The following is a 14,329-nucleotide window of genomic DNA, read 5'->3' on the forward strand; positions in this document are numbered from 1 at the left end:
AGATATACAATAGAGAGATAGATGATAGCATTGATTGGAGCAAGGCCGGCGGTAGAGCCTTTCATTTCCAACTCACAATCTTAGCTGCCATTTTATCTAATAAAAGACTAAATTCCGAAGCCACCAGTGGTGTACCTGATAGTGGAACCTTCAAGTATTTCCAAGCACCTGCGCTCTCCAACTTCGGAAGGATTTCTTCGAATGCGAGATTTGATTGTTCTTGCGGTAGCTGGACTAAATAGGATGTGACTTAATACATTAATAGGCTGATCTGAAAAAAGAGAGATGATCACTAATTCTAGACGGATGGGAATGCACTTGCTGGTGTTCAGATAGCAACATCCAGGTTCGTAGCGTCCACTAAGCTGGTTGCTTCCTTCGATTGAACTGAAGTTCATGTGCTGGGGGTACATGTATATAAAGTGGCCGCTGGCACTTTCCTAGCCCTCCATTTTACGTCTCGCATCTATCAAGAATGGTGCGGATGTATTTTACCATCAACCGTAGGCGCACCGCGAGGGGGTGGATGCAGCCGAGCCGTGCGTCATGATGGAAGATATTGATAAAAAAAGAGAGCAGAGTTGGAAACCATTTAAAGGAGAAATTATTGCGCGCTGGGTCCATGTTGGTGCACGTCACCAATCACTGACATTCACTGTGCTCGTGCGTAGGTTTCGTCTCCGTGATTGACCCACGGCAATGCACCGCGACGATTGATGGATGCACCATCGTGGCAGTTCATGCAGGGCACCCAATAATTTTTCCATTTAAAGGGGTACAGGTGTGCCGAACGTTTCGCATGGACAAGCACCGCACCTGCTACGCTCATCACCGTCCGTCACTCTTTGGAGTGGGCGCAACAAACACACACCCATTTTCTTAGGAAAAAAAAGCACGCACGCACGCACGCAGCCATTTTATTAGAAAAAAAGAACACACCCACCCTTTTCTGAGCCTCGCTTTTCCCCTGACGCCCACTAAAAGAAAAGTAAAAAAAGATTAGCTCCAACGAGACAAATAAGTCGAGCAGCGTCGGCACGCGTACGAACGTCTGAAGGCAAGCCGCCGGTGGCTGTCCCTTCCCGAACAGCAAACAGCCTTCCTTCCACTGCAGTCGTGGCATGATTGAAACTAATGGCCTCTTATTACTCTACATACCCATTTACATTTCCCATTGGTGGTCCTGTCTATCCATCTGTATCGTTGGAATTGCCCATTAATATAATTTCAAGATAGCTATGGTGTAGCATAACAACTGTTATTTTAATGTTATTCAAAATAGTTGTTGCTACTAAACAAAGAAATACAATTATTATATTTGTGAGAAAAAAAAATTATCCTAAATTAGAATTGGCCATTTGGAGCGTATTAGTATAATGTGTACTATTTTATTATATACATGACAGAACACAATAATACAACCACTCTCTAGGGGTTGTGTTGAACATTTTCAATATTTTAATTGTTCATCTACTATAAATTTTTTATTTATATTTTTTTTGTTCAAATCATGCACCGGTATTAATATATTTTTTAATCTAAATCTCCATGTCAGATAATGGTACGATCTAATCCTTCATGAACAATAACATGATACAAATACTACGTCTTTGTTACTTTTCGTCATATTCAGCATCATGAAGCAAATAAGAGCTTCATAGCAAGTACACCGCGTTATTCCCAAAAGGAAATTAAAGAAAATAAAAAATCAAGCATGAGGTGAAATCTATTATGACGGTAAACAGCGGCTGGGGACACGGGAGAGGGTTTCATAATTCCATTTCGGAAGCGATCATCGGAAGCAGCAGGAGCTTTGATTTTGTCATGCGTGTCACGTCGCTGGTGAAATGCTGTTTGCTGATCGAGCAAAGACAGCCGAACCTGCAGTGGAAACAAAGACGCCGAGGAGCAGCAACGAACCCACACGGCCTGTCCCTCTCGAGCCACCGACAGGTAGCATAAGTCTACATGCGGTATCCAAAGATCCGATGATCCTCGATCGACTCATCCCACTTGCTCCGCCCGCACAAAAACTTTATGCGTAGAAACTCCTTTCCCCTGTTTTCTCGCGTACCGCTCCCAGATACGACACGCCGCTCGACCCGTTTCTCCTTTTCGCTGCTGCCAGATGCGTTCCGTCTGCGGCGTTCTGCTGGCACGCAGACACCGACTGTGGCTTGTTGATGCTGCCAAAATCACAGTAATAAATCGCGATATATATATATATATATATTCCCTCCCTCCCTATCTTCTCCTTTCTTCTTAACCTCTCAAGTAAATGGTACGTGTTCCTGTCTCCTCCCCGGCCCAGCATTCCAAGCCAAGAAACCAGAGAAGGCAATGCTGAAAAAACCCGCATGAAAGACAAGAAAGACGGAATAAGCCGTGGAGATGGATTGCTGAGTTGTGAAAGCAGAGGATAAGTAATTGATGCCACCACACCAAGTCACGGGTGTCTTTTACTCTCTCTCTCTCTCTCTCTCTCTCTCTCTCGCTCGCTTTCCCCCCACAAGCGACTGCTGCTCGAGCGCACAATTAAAGAATCGACTAATCCCCCCATCCTGCTTTTATATAAACAAACAAAGAATAGAGAAGGGAACGAACGCACACGCTCTCTCTCTCTCGTGACATTCCTTCCTTGTTTCTTTTGCTAATCTCTTCTCTTTTCCAAGACGCGCGCGCTCGCACTCATACATCAATGGGAAGGGCAGCAGCTTGGCGGAGGCCTTTCATTTTCCTTGTTCTTCTCCTTCCATTGTGCTCGGCGGTTGATGTGACGTACGACCACCGGGCGCTGGTGATCGATGGGGCTCGCCGGGTGCTCATCTCCGGCTCCATCCATTACCCCCGCAGCACCCCGGAGGTGCGGTTTGCTTTCTTGCTGCTGCTTTCTTTGATTCATCGTTAGCCAATGTCTTCCGCTATCTACTGAAGAGGTGCGGAGGTGATGCTGGAATTGTTGGAATTTATGCAGATGTGGGCGGGTCTGATCGACAATGCCAAGAACGGCGGGCTGGACGTCGTCGAGACCTATATCTTCTGGAACCTCCACGAACCCGTCCGGAACCAGGCAACCATTTTTACCCGTTCTCTTTTTCCATTCCCTCCCCGTCGATGGCCTTCTTGATTCCAATTCTATAATCAATCTTTTCCTTGGAGTTCTTTTTTCTATATATGGTTCACTTCTATTCCGTTGTTAAAAAAAAAAGAGGTCTTGATTCTCCTTTTTTTTTCAAAAAAAAGAAAAAATCATCCTTCCGACACTTGGAGTTCTTGAATCTGCTCTATCCTTCCGGGTCTGTCTTTTTTTTTTTCCTTTTTCTTGTAAAAAAGGATTGGTTTCGCAGTTTCATCTTTTACTTCCATTCAGACTCATGCTGATACTCTGTTATGGCTCCGAAGTCCATTTCTTGTTTCTGTTCCTTCTCCTTTTTGTTTTTTGTTTTTTTTTTGGATTTTCATCTTCTTTATAAAACGAGATTCTTCTTTTGCTTGTAAAAATAGTACGACTTCGAAGGGAGGAAGGACGTGGTGACGTTCGTGAAGACAGTCGCGGAGGCCGGGCTTTACGTTCATCTCCGGATTGGCCCTTACGTCTGCGCCGAGTGGAATTACGGGTGAGCACGGATCCCTCCACTGATTTCTCTTCGTTTCCGTCTGCCCCCTTCGAGTAAGTACTGTAAGTTGTGGTGATTTGACAGCAATGGCTCTGCAATTCTGATGGCAGGGGATTCCCGCTCTGGTTGCATTTCATCCCCGGGATCAAATTCAGGACCGACAACGAGCCTTTCAAGGTTCGCACGCACCACCCCTTCCGAAACCATCCGATCCTTGATGCCTTCACTTCTGATTGTTTGGTTTGTTTGTATTTTCTTTTTTTTCCCTCTCCCTTGTGTTTGCTAGAGGGAGATGCAGCGCTTCACGGCGAAGATCGTCGATTTGATGCAGCAGGAGAAGCTGTATGCATCCCAAGGTGGACCCATCATCTTATCTCAGGTTAGCGGACCTCCGTAAGCGACTCCTGTGAGGCCTTGCGCGAGCACTTTGATGTTTATAGGATGATATTTTTTATTTTTTGGGGCGGCAGATCGAGAACGAGTATGGGAACATCGATGCAGCGTATGGTTCGGCCGCCAAGCCTTACATCAATTGGGCCGCATCCATGGCGACCTCTCTAGACACGGGCGTGCCCTGGGTGATGTGCCAGCAATCCGATGCCCCTGACCCCATAGTAAGTGGAACCTTGCACTCTCCCTACGCCACTCTTTCTGTGATGTATAAATATTTCCGTAGCTGTTTGCTGATCATCATCGACGCATCAAAATCTTTTTCGCAGATCAACACTTGCAATGGGTTTTACTGTGATTCATTCACTCCGAACTCCGACAAGAAGCCCAAGATGTGGACGGAGAACTGGAGCGGATGGTAAGGCTTTTCAATCCGTTTCGCTTTCCAGTCTCTACCCAGCTTTCTCCAGCATATTGTGGTGCCGAATCGTGTGATGCATGAACCTTGCTTGATCCCTGTCCTTTGGAAGAAGCAAGGCCTTTCTAACTACTAACTACTTCTTCCAATTCCTGCTATACTTCTCTTCTGGCGTATCATTAATATGTCTGCTAAGCTTCTCGTATTTACTATTTTGCCGTTAGGTTCCTGTCTTTTGGTGGTAGAGCGCCATATCGACCGGTTGAGGACCTTGCATTTGCTGTCGCCCGTTTTTTCCAACGTGGTGGTACCTTCCAAAACTACTACATGGTATTGATGCCCGCTAGATTATTATGTTGGTATCTTTTCTCCTTGCCATTCTGCAATCTCCTCAACTAGATCAGAGAATCACGGATTTTTTTTTTTTTCATTATGTTTTTACCAGTATCATGGTGGAACCAACTTTGGACGCACATCTGGGGGGCCATTTATTGCCACGAGCTATGACTATGATGCTCCAATTGATGAGTACGGTAAGCTTGCGATCTATAACCTCCTTGTCCTATAAGAAATTCAGTTTTCAGGGACTTTCTTTCATCCTAGAGACTTCTATTGTTAGTATCTCGCAAAGAATGAACTGGCATGGCTGCAAACAAGTTTACACCAATTGAGTCTGACCTGATGGAGAGGTTTTAATTAGGGCTGCGGTGATAGTATAAGCTTGTTCGATGGAGATTTTAGGGATGTCATGTTGAGGGCAACAACTTGCTTATTTGGTTGTTTGCGTGTTGAGAAAGACTGGTTGGTGAAAGGAAAGGAAACGTATATGATACCTAGAGGGGATATAAATTACCTGGAAGTGATCGAGGATACAGTGCTCTATGTTCAAATGGTTAAGGTGGGATTCATAAGGCTGACTCCAGATAATTGGGACTGCACTGCTGATTATGGATAACTCCAGAGATGTATAAGTAATGTCCTCTTTGTTAGCAGATTAAATAAAATAGTTCAGAAAATATTGTCGATTTTGTTAAATTATTTAAAAATATACTTGAATAAACTTTAGTTTGTAAATATCACATGCTTTCCGATATATGGAAACTAAATTAAAACATCTTCAGTTTTTTCGGGAGAATTTCTCATAGTATGTACATAACAGGAATTATTAGGCAACCTAAGTGGGGTCACCTAAGAGATCTACACAAAGCAATAAAGCTTTGCGAAGCAGCATTGGTAGCAACAGATCCAACAAACACTTCTCTTGGTCCAAATTTGGAGGTCAGTACACTCTTCTAATATTTGTGGCATGTAATTAGGTCTTTATGTTGAAGATCAATACTGCATGTTTTTTATACGTGGCGTCTGTTAATAAAAATATATCTCTTGCCTATAGACAGCAGGAAATCATATTCAGGCTTTATGGAAAATGAAGATAATGCTAAACATAAATGCTATTTGTGTGTTGGCAGTTAGGAAACTAGTATTCAAATTGTCCATGAATATACTGAATTAACAATAGCAGCACTAACTGGTGCTGGTGTGCTACTAAAGTGCTTCTTGGGTTTGTGCAGTGATAATGTCATGTTTCAGTTATTAGTTCTTCTTTCTTCTTTCTTCTTTCCCCCGCTTCTAAAACAATAAAAAATTTGCAAGATTTTTTTTTTAAGATGACGATGTCTGACCTTTTTCTGCACCAGGCACACGTGTACAGGGCAGGGTCAGGGGTCTGTGCAGCATTTCTTGCCAATATTGGCACCCAGTCTGATGCAACTGTTACTTTTAATGGCAAATCATATCATTTACCTGCATGGTCTGTGAGCATCCTGCCTGATTGCCGGAACGTTGTCTTCAATACTGCTCAGGTATGTCTTCAACAACGCATGAAGAATCTGTCATTCTCTTAGCCAACATATGAAGATTTTCTTGACGTACAATTCATTTGTGGCGCATGCCATTAAAAACTTATATTTTCACAGACTTTGGTGAAATGATAATTCTTGTTTCTTGCTTGCTTTTTCTCTTTAAGTCGACAAACAGACTAATTAAAACCTACAGACTTCAGTAAGTTCTCAAAGTAAATCTATATTTCAAAGGAAACTCATTGCTCCTCTCTTAACTCCTTTTCTTATTTTTAGCCAGAGATACTAATGAAAATGCTGTCCCATTTGCTTCCCTACTGATGTGAGTAACTCATTTGTTGCCAAATTTTTCCAGCGATGTACCTATATCTTTTTGAGAGGGGTCAGTAAGAGGGGACTTTAAAACTTGCCATTTGAAAACCAACTCCAGCAGTAGCATTAGATTCCTAACAATTTTAAGTCTATTTTATTAGCCCAGTCCAGATCAATCCTGATTCCATGCGTCTCCAAGGTCAGCATGTCTTGCATCAAAAATTGGCTCCACAACTGCCTAACAGGGTCTACCCATTTATCTTTGTAAACGAAGACCACAGCCACTTAGTCTCTGTCCTTCCCTAAACAAGAACCAAAATTTATCTTCTCCTGTCTGACCAATGCATTTCCTCTGTTCTTCTCATCCCGCACAGATGTTTCATTTTGCAGAAAGTGATCTCGTATTTGTAGTAATTATTCAAACAAATTTCTACTCTCTTGCATGCTCCCCTGAAATACAGCCTGATTCCTTGCTAGCCTTTAGATTCAATAAACAATGCTAAAGTCACAGCCTTCTTGCATTTTACTTATCTTATTTACTTAACCAATTCTTGCAAAGATCCATGTCTACCTTTTTTCTGGAAGCCAACACTTATCATATAGTGGTATTTTGACCTTTTATATTGGCTACTCTCCATGTAATATGTTCAGCAGCCTCATCAAATTCTCATATAGTGCTATTCAAACCTTTTCATATTGATGCATCTCCATGGAATATGTGAAGCATCTTCATCAAATATTCTAAACTCCATCTAACTTCTATCTAAAAATGGAGATATCTTCCATAATGCTGCAATTGGCATTTTATTTTGCAAAAGCTTCCATAGCAATATCCTAATTTTGGCTACTCATATTCCTTAATACCTTCCCATAGCCCCATATTTGTCTAATCTAAATAGCTGACTGATCTATGTACAGCTGTACTCTCCAATTATGCATCACATATAGCATGCCTCACCTTCATCCTTAAGTGCTGAAATAGACAATCCATGTTACTTTTTCAATATCTAAGATTCTTGAAATTTTCAACACATTGCAATTCATTTCTATAGTACGAAAGTATTAAGTCTCAGCTCTTTCTCCGCCCTTAGGATTTCCATTGGCTTGCACTACTGCTGATTGTTAGTTAACCTTACCTTTTTCCCATTTCCTGGTGCCCATTTGGGACCACTCCACGGACTTGAAATTAGTCTAACAAGCCATCCTCCCTCCCCATCCACGAACAACCTTTTAATGGATCATCATTTGATAGAGCTCCTTTTCGGTCATAATTTCCTCGAACAATTTGGCCGTTCAACTCTCTAACCACTTTGATGAAGATTTTGAAAAAAATGCAATACATCTCTTGAAAGCCTGATCTAATTTCTGAATAGTTGTTTATTCTTGATAAGCTTGTGGACAGTTTTAAGGAGAGGATAATATTAGGGTTAATGTGCTAGAGTAGTCTGGGATGTGTGGATTCTTGTTAGATGTGGCTGGGAATTGGTATTTACTTTGCATACTTTTCTTCTGCATCTTGTTGCATTAGTTTTTGTTTATTAACACCATAAATATTTCACAAAATTTTCTATTTAATATGCTATGAAATAGAGGGAAAGAAGGTACCAGGCATCAGTCTTTGAATTGATGATACAAGTCAGGTTGGCTCCAATTTTGTATTAGCTGGACCTGCACTGTAATCTGGAAAAGTCATAGAAAGATCGAGATTTCATTCATGTTGGTGGCAGTCAATCTGCCTGTTTGCTGCCTTAGTTTCCCATATGTTGCCATTTTTGGATTGTCTGTACTTATCCCTATTGTTATATAAGCACCAGCATCAGCAATGACTAGTACACTTTCTCAATTGAAACATGTCTTCTATTGGCTTCTCTCTTCGTGTGTCTCCCTTTCTTTATATTTTGGCTATATTTTGTTGCTCATGACCAGGATGTCAAATGATATATATAGACTGCATTTCTTCTGTCAGAAGAAGCTCTTTGGATCCCTTGATCTGATACAATATTGTTTCTCTGACAGATTAACTCTCAAGCTACTCATTTGGAGATGAGATATCTAACATCCAATAGTCAAGATTCAGATCAACCCATTGATTCCTCTAAAGCATCTCAATCAGACTGGAGTTTTGCCGTTGAACCTGTTGGTATCTCAAAGAGCAACGCCTTCACAAGAAGCGGATTACTGGAGCAGATAAATACTACTGCTGATGTTAGTGATTATCTATGGTATTCAATAAGGTGTGGAGAATATTTATCTAATTCAGTCTGGTGTCTCATTATGTGGCTATGCAGGTGACGCCCTCAGTTTTTTGTTTATGGTTTCTTTATTGTTTTTGCAGAATTGATATCAAAGGTGATGAACAGTTCCTTTCGAATGGTACTCAATCTAATCTTCATGTGGAATCACTTGGCCATGTTGTTCATGCATTTGTGAATGGGAAACTATCAGGTGACATATGTCAATGCATCCTGAAATCTAAGCCAGATTAGGCAAAATAACAGCTTATCATATAGTGAACTCGCTTTTCTCCATTTGGTTTTATGAGGAATATAATCATGATAAGTGGAACTAATGCTCAAATTCTCTGTGTGCTTATTATTTATTTATTTATATTGATCTTTTTACAGGCAGTGGGATGGGCAATAGTGGTAATGCAAAGGTCACATTGGAGAAGCCTATCACACTTGTACAAGGAAAGAACAAGATCGATCTTTTGAGTGCAACTGTTGGCCTACAGGTTGTACCAATCCAAAGCCAAGATGTTTCATTAATTTTCACTTTTGCAATTGCTGAAATGGGTTGATAAGATCATTCTAAAGAACTGTGGCTTATACTAGTGACATTGGATGCTGTCTCTGTTAAAGTGCTTCATCTAATTTTGTATTCATAATCTGTCATCTCTAGTGTTAAACTTTCAGTCTATATCTACAACATATTTTCAATTGATTTATATTCCTAGTGTTTGTGTGCTTATTTTATTCCTTTTCTTCTTCATTTATTTTTTGCAGAACTATGGTGCATTTTTTGATTTATGGGGTGCTGGAATTACTGGTCCTGTGAAGCTGAAGGGCCAAGATGGCACAAAAGATCTATCTTCAGATGAATGGACATATCAGGTCTTTCTAGTCTTGTTGTTATTGCATGATACGTATGAAAATCCTGTTAAGTTTTTTTTTCATGAGCAGATGATAGTAATCTGCAAGGTGTACCTTAGACATCTTATAAGTCAGACATTCACTGCTGTTGCTTACTTGGATACAACTTATCCATGTCGCAGCAGGTTTTTTTATTCAAGTAACGTATAAACTTAATATTAACCAAGTCATTTGTGGCTGAATCTGCAACCTTAGTATTTTTGTCCCTAATCTTGAATCTATATAGACAATGAATTGAGATTTTTCTGTTGTTTTGCCACATTATTTTGTTGCCATATCATGGATATTGCCATTCCCAAGGTTAATTAAGGAAAGCCAATACATGCTTCCAATTTGAACTAAATGAGATCTTTACAGAGCTGAATCTTGGATTTTGCTGGTTCAGATTGGACTTAAAGGGGAAGAGTTGGCTTTGTATGATGGCTCTAAGGATTCATCACAATGGGTCTCACAGCCTACCTTGCCGAAGGGTCAACCATTAATATGGTACAAGGTCAGTTTTTTCATTTGTTGGTGCTTTATCTCAACTTCTTTGTTGCAGAAGGTTTTACAGATCAAAGAAATTATTGAAGCTCCCTCATCTTTGTTATACATCTCATTTTCCATCACTTTGACTTCTCCAACTACTATAATTACACACACACACACACACACCCTGTTGCCGCTGGGAATTGATTCGACCAAGACGCGAGTTGCCTAAATGGCTGCAAGGCTCGGACGATTGGCTGTTCAGACTGTAGAGGTTGGTCGAAGGTCATGATATGCCTCATAGATGGTGCAGTGGTGGTCAGTTTGCTCAGATGGCAATGGCTCCAACACTGATCGCTCCTGAGATGGAACTGGAAAGAAAAGACTATGCTTGGACCTTTGCTCTGAAGTCAGACCCGACTTGAAACAACAAAGATGAAGAAATTCTCCTGCTGGATAATGTCTAATGGGGGATCCTCCGATGTCTAAGTCAGCCAAACTCTTAGAGAATAGTGGATGTGTTGTGAGAGTGGCAGAGCAACAACACAAGGGCATAAAAGGGCTTGAGAGTACTTACCTAGAGGGTCCTTTTGGATTGGTTTGTATAGGTGAGGGTCGGTGCTCATCGCTGAGAAATCAGACATGCGAAACGATCGTCTTTGGTAGCCTAACGCATGTCCCGAAAGTCATGTGCAGGCGTTTCACTCATGTGTCACACTCCACGCCTCTCGCCCATGCAGTTAAGGAAACTGTTTGCCATCATGGCCGAGGTGTCGCTAACAGGGAAAAAAAATTGAAATTCGAAGAACTCTCCGTGTTTTTGGGCTGGCCATGTGACGGGTTTGAATGGTTGATTGGAGGACATATTATATAATATATATATATATAGAGAGAGAGAGAGAGATACCTCTTGAGATTCGTGCTTCGCATTAAATAAACTTATATTCAACGTTCGCCATACCTTACCGAACCGAGCGGTACGGGGCATACCGTACTGAGTAGTACGGGGTGTACCATACCGAGCAGTACAGAGGATGTACCAATACTCGGTATGTTGAACCGACCCTGTACCGACAAAATTATAGCGTGGCACCGGCACAGGGCCCAATACCGAGACGGTGCACCTTGCTTTTATTGGTTCTATATTACAAATTTGTGAACATCTATTTTGACTTATAATTGTTTAGCTAACAACTACTTTGTTTCTATCTAAAGATGGCCAGACTATCTGATATTTGAATTTTCTTGATATATACAACACAATTATCTCCATATACTTAATCTTATACCAAGAAAAAAAACTCCATCCACTTAATCATGTCCTTTTATCTTGTATACGTTTTATAAGTTGATAAGTTATGGTAGATACATGCGCATATGTAAATAAACATGCATCAAGTCGCACAACAAACTGCTTTTGGTATATCAAACCTTGTAAATTAGCTACCCGTTGGCTATGTTGTAACCTTTTTGGTGTTTAGAAGTCTTTTTACTCTTCATGCATTGAATCTATGAGTAGTTGCTTATGAGCCATAACTTGTTGATTCATACAAGCAGAGCATTTCTGTAGCATCTTCATGAGTAACTTGGAGGTTTTTTTTGGAAATTTTATGTCATCACCAGCAGCATCTATAAAATTATGTCAGGCATCTGTAATATCTTTTTGAAGGCTGGTAGTTTTACGAGCCATTGACAAAACCCTTAAAAATTCCAAGTTGTGACCAATGGATCACCAAATTTGACAAAATATTGTCAATTAAGAAGTTTTATTTTTAGAAATCCTTGCTGAAAATAAAGAAGTTCTGTCATACTTGTGTTGTATTTTCATGAAAAGATCTAGATTTTAGATTTGGTGAAGAAAAGTAGATTACTTGCTTTAATTCATCCAATGTTCTTTGGGTAGGCCATCATAATTAGTATAATAACATAGAAAAGGGATCTAAAGAAATGTGAAAGAGACTCTAGGAGGGGGGAGGGGGGAGGGGGATAAGGTAAAATAGTCAAGCTTTGTTTTTGTAAATATCAGAAATACTCTATCATTACAACCTTATAAAGGAAAACCTTGATGCTCAACCCATGTATGGATTCCACCTAATTCTTACCTAGGTGTTAGAGTAGGAAAAGAAGATTGTGTCCCCGCACGAGGTATTGTCCGCTTTGGGGTTCGGTCACGCTCGGGCCTCTTCAGCTCTTTGGGTGTTGTCACCCCTCATGGCTTTACCCTTTAAAAAGGCGCCTCGCGAGGAAAGGGGTATACCCCTTCTTAATAAGGCACAATGCTTTCCACTACTCAACCGATGTAAGACTAAGTCCCTGGCTCCTCCACCCCCAACACTAGCCCCCCGAGCGGAAAGGATTCGTGCGGGGTCTATCGGGGGTCCACGCTCTCTCCAGCCACAACACTAGAAACAAAAAATAGTATAATACCCACTTCTGAGATTGAGATCCCTATGCAGATTTGAGATGTAACGAAACCAAGGAAACCAAGTTTTCTTGGTCAGATCTGGAGATTCACATATGCAGCTGACACTTGCTATTTGCATCTGCCCCAGTAATTTTCCCACCTCTTTTCAGTCTCTTGATAATCTGATCTTGTCTCTCTTTTACTGTTCTGTTCACTTCTAATAAAATATTCATCATTTATGACAAATAAAATGGAAGAAAATAAAAATAAAGTGATCGGTTATCTAACATAATTGTGCCATGGTTCTTAATTTTGCATGGGGCCATAACCTGCATCTCATTTACAGAAATAAAATGTGCTTACTTTTCCCCCTTTCTAAGTTCCTGGTTGACTTGCAGTCCATGATGTTCTTGATTCACATAATATCTGACCTTATGGTGTTCAAGCTCTACCTCTAACTGCTTGTCTCATTTCTAATAAAGACAAACTTTGATGCTCCTGAGGGCAATGATCCGATCGCAATAGACTTCACTGGAATGGGGAAGGGTGAGGCATGGGTGAATGGGCAGAGCATTGGGCGCTATTGGCCAACATATATCTCTTCGCAGAATGGATGTGCCACATCATGCAACTATAAAGGGACTTACAATTCTGACAAATGTCTAAAGAATTGTGGAAAGCCATCACAGCTTATGTAAGAACTGCAGTCTCTTGGTTTCAGAAATTGCTGCTTCCCAGAAACTTCAGGTCATTTGAAATATTGTTCTCATGCAAACAGGTATCATGTTCCTCGTTCGTTTATCCAACCAGGCAGTAATACACTGGTTCTTTTTGAGGAGATGGGTGGAGATCCAACCAAAATATCATTTGCTACAAGGCAGACTGGAAGCTTATGTGCGCATGTATCAGAATCACATCCATCACCCATAGATGCCTGGATCTCTTCACAACAGAAGGTAGAGAGATTGGGGCCAGTACTCCACTTGGAATGCCCATATCCCAATCAGGTCATATCTTCGATCAAGTTTGCAAGTTTTGGGACTCCACATGGCTCATGTGGAAGGTACAACCATGGCAATTGCAGAAGTGATAGCGCCCTTGCTGTTGTGCAGCAGGTATCCAGGACTCCACTCTCTTCATTCTAGTGGATGTTAACCATTTAGGAACCTTTGCTTAGTCTTGACATTTGTGGGCAGGCTTGCATCGGGGCCAAGAGTTGCGGCATCGGAGTCTCGACAAAGATGTTTGGGGATCCGTGTAGAGGAATTACTAAAAGCCTTGCAGTTGAAGCTGCATGCTCTTGATAGGAATGCTGCTGATGGGCGCCAAACCAAATGGGGGGAGCAAAGCTTCCCTTGAAGGTGCACACACGAGAAAAAGAGGAAATGTGTTGAATAACAATTGAAAAAGATCGAAGCATTAATGATGAAATGGAAATATCAGATTTCACAATGCTCTCGCAGTTTCTAAAAGTTCATGGATGCATTTTTTTTTCCCCACTTTCTGCTGAAAATTATATGGCATTCATGTATTGGCTCGTCGTGCATGTAGGCTTATCTTTCGAGTGGACACGGATGGTCCAATGAAATAAGTTGATCCAGTATATTAGTGGTATAGATCATGTTAATAATATATAACACTTTGCAAAGTTGCAGTCCCCTCCATGGTGTGGCAAAGCACTCGAAGTCCTTTGGAGGCGGTTAGCATAT

General features: G+C 41.1%; 1 protein-coding gene across 2 annotated transcripts; it reads left to right on the forward strand.

Annotated features, from left to right (window-relative positions):
• Positions 1 to 2,478: 2,478 nt before the first annotated feature.
• Positions 2,479 to 14,220, forward strand: LOC120104692 (beta-galactosidase 6). Of its 2 annotated transcripts, XM_039116254.1 has the most exons (19): positions 2,479 to 2,863; positions 2,975 to 3,070; positions 3,505 to 3,617; positions 3,728 to 3,794; positions 3,904 to 3,996; positions 4,088 to 4,231; positions 4,337 to 4,425; positions 4,650 to 4,755; positions 4,871 to 4,958; positions 5,585 to 5,703; positions 6,123 to 6,287; positions 8,613 to 8,830; positions 8,932 to 9,041; positions 9,221 to 9,330; positions 9,602 to 9,709; positions 10,134 to 10,241; positions 13,103 to 13,314; positions 13,399 to 13,735; positions 13,817 to 14,220. In XM_039116254.1, the coding sequence occupies exons 1-19, from the start codon at positions 2,699 to 2,701 to the stop codon at positions 13,922 to 13,924; spliced, it is 2,556 nt and encodes an 851-aa protein (XP_038972182.1). In that variant the 5' UTR covers positions 2,479 to 2,698; the 3' UTR covers positions 13,925 to 14,220. The 2 variants fall into 2 exon arrangements, with proteins under 2 accessions (XP_038972182.1, XP_038972188.1); XM_039116260.1 differs by lacking the exon at positions 2,479 to 2,863 and having other exon boundaries at positions 3,702 to 3,794.
• Positions 14,221 to 14,329: the final 109 nt, after the last annotated feature.

Source organism: Phoenix dactylifera, chromosome 2 (assembly GCF_009389715.1).
Source record: "Phoenix dactylifera cultivar Barhee BC4 chromosome 2, palm_55x_up_171113_PBpolish2nd_filt_p, whole genome shotgun sequence".
Classification (NCBI taxonomy): Eukaryota; Viridiplantae; Streptophyta; class Magnoliopsida; order Arecales; family Arecaceae; genus Phoenix; species Phoenix dactylifera.

Excerpts from the sequence above, each read along its gene's own strand:
- LOC120104692 (XM_039116254.1), top strand. The coding sequence starts at position 2,699 with ATGGGAAGGGCAGCAGCTTGGCGGAGGCCTTTCATTTTCCTTGTTCTT. Across the intron at positions 8,831-8,931 it reads TATCTATGGTATTCAATAAG|AATTGATATCAAAGGTGATG; the intron begins GTGTGGAGAATA and ends TTGTTTTTGCAG. Across the intron at positions 9,710-10,133 it reads CAGATGAATGGACATATCAG|ATTGGACTTAAAGGGGAAGA; the intron begins GTCTTTCTAGTC and ends TTGCTGGTTCAG.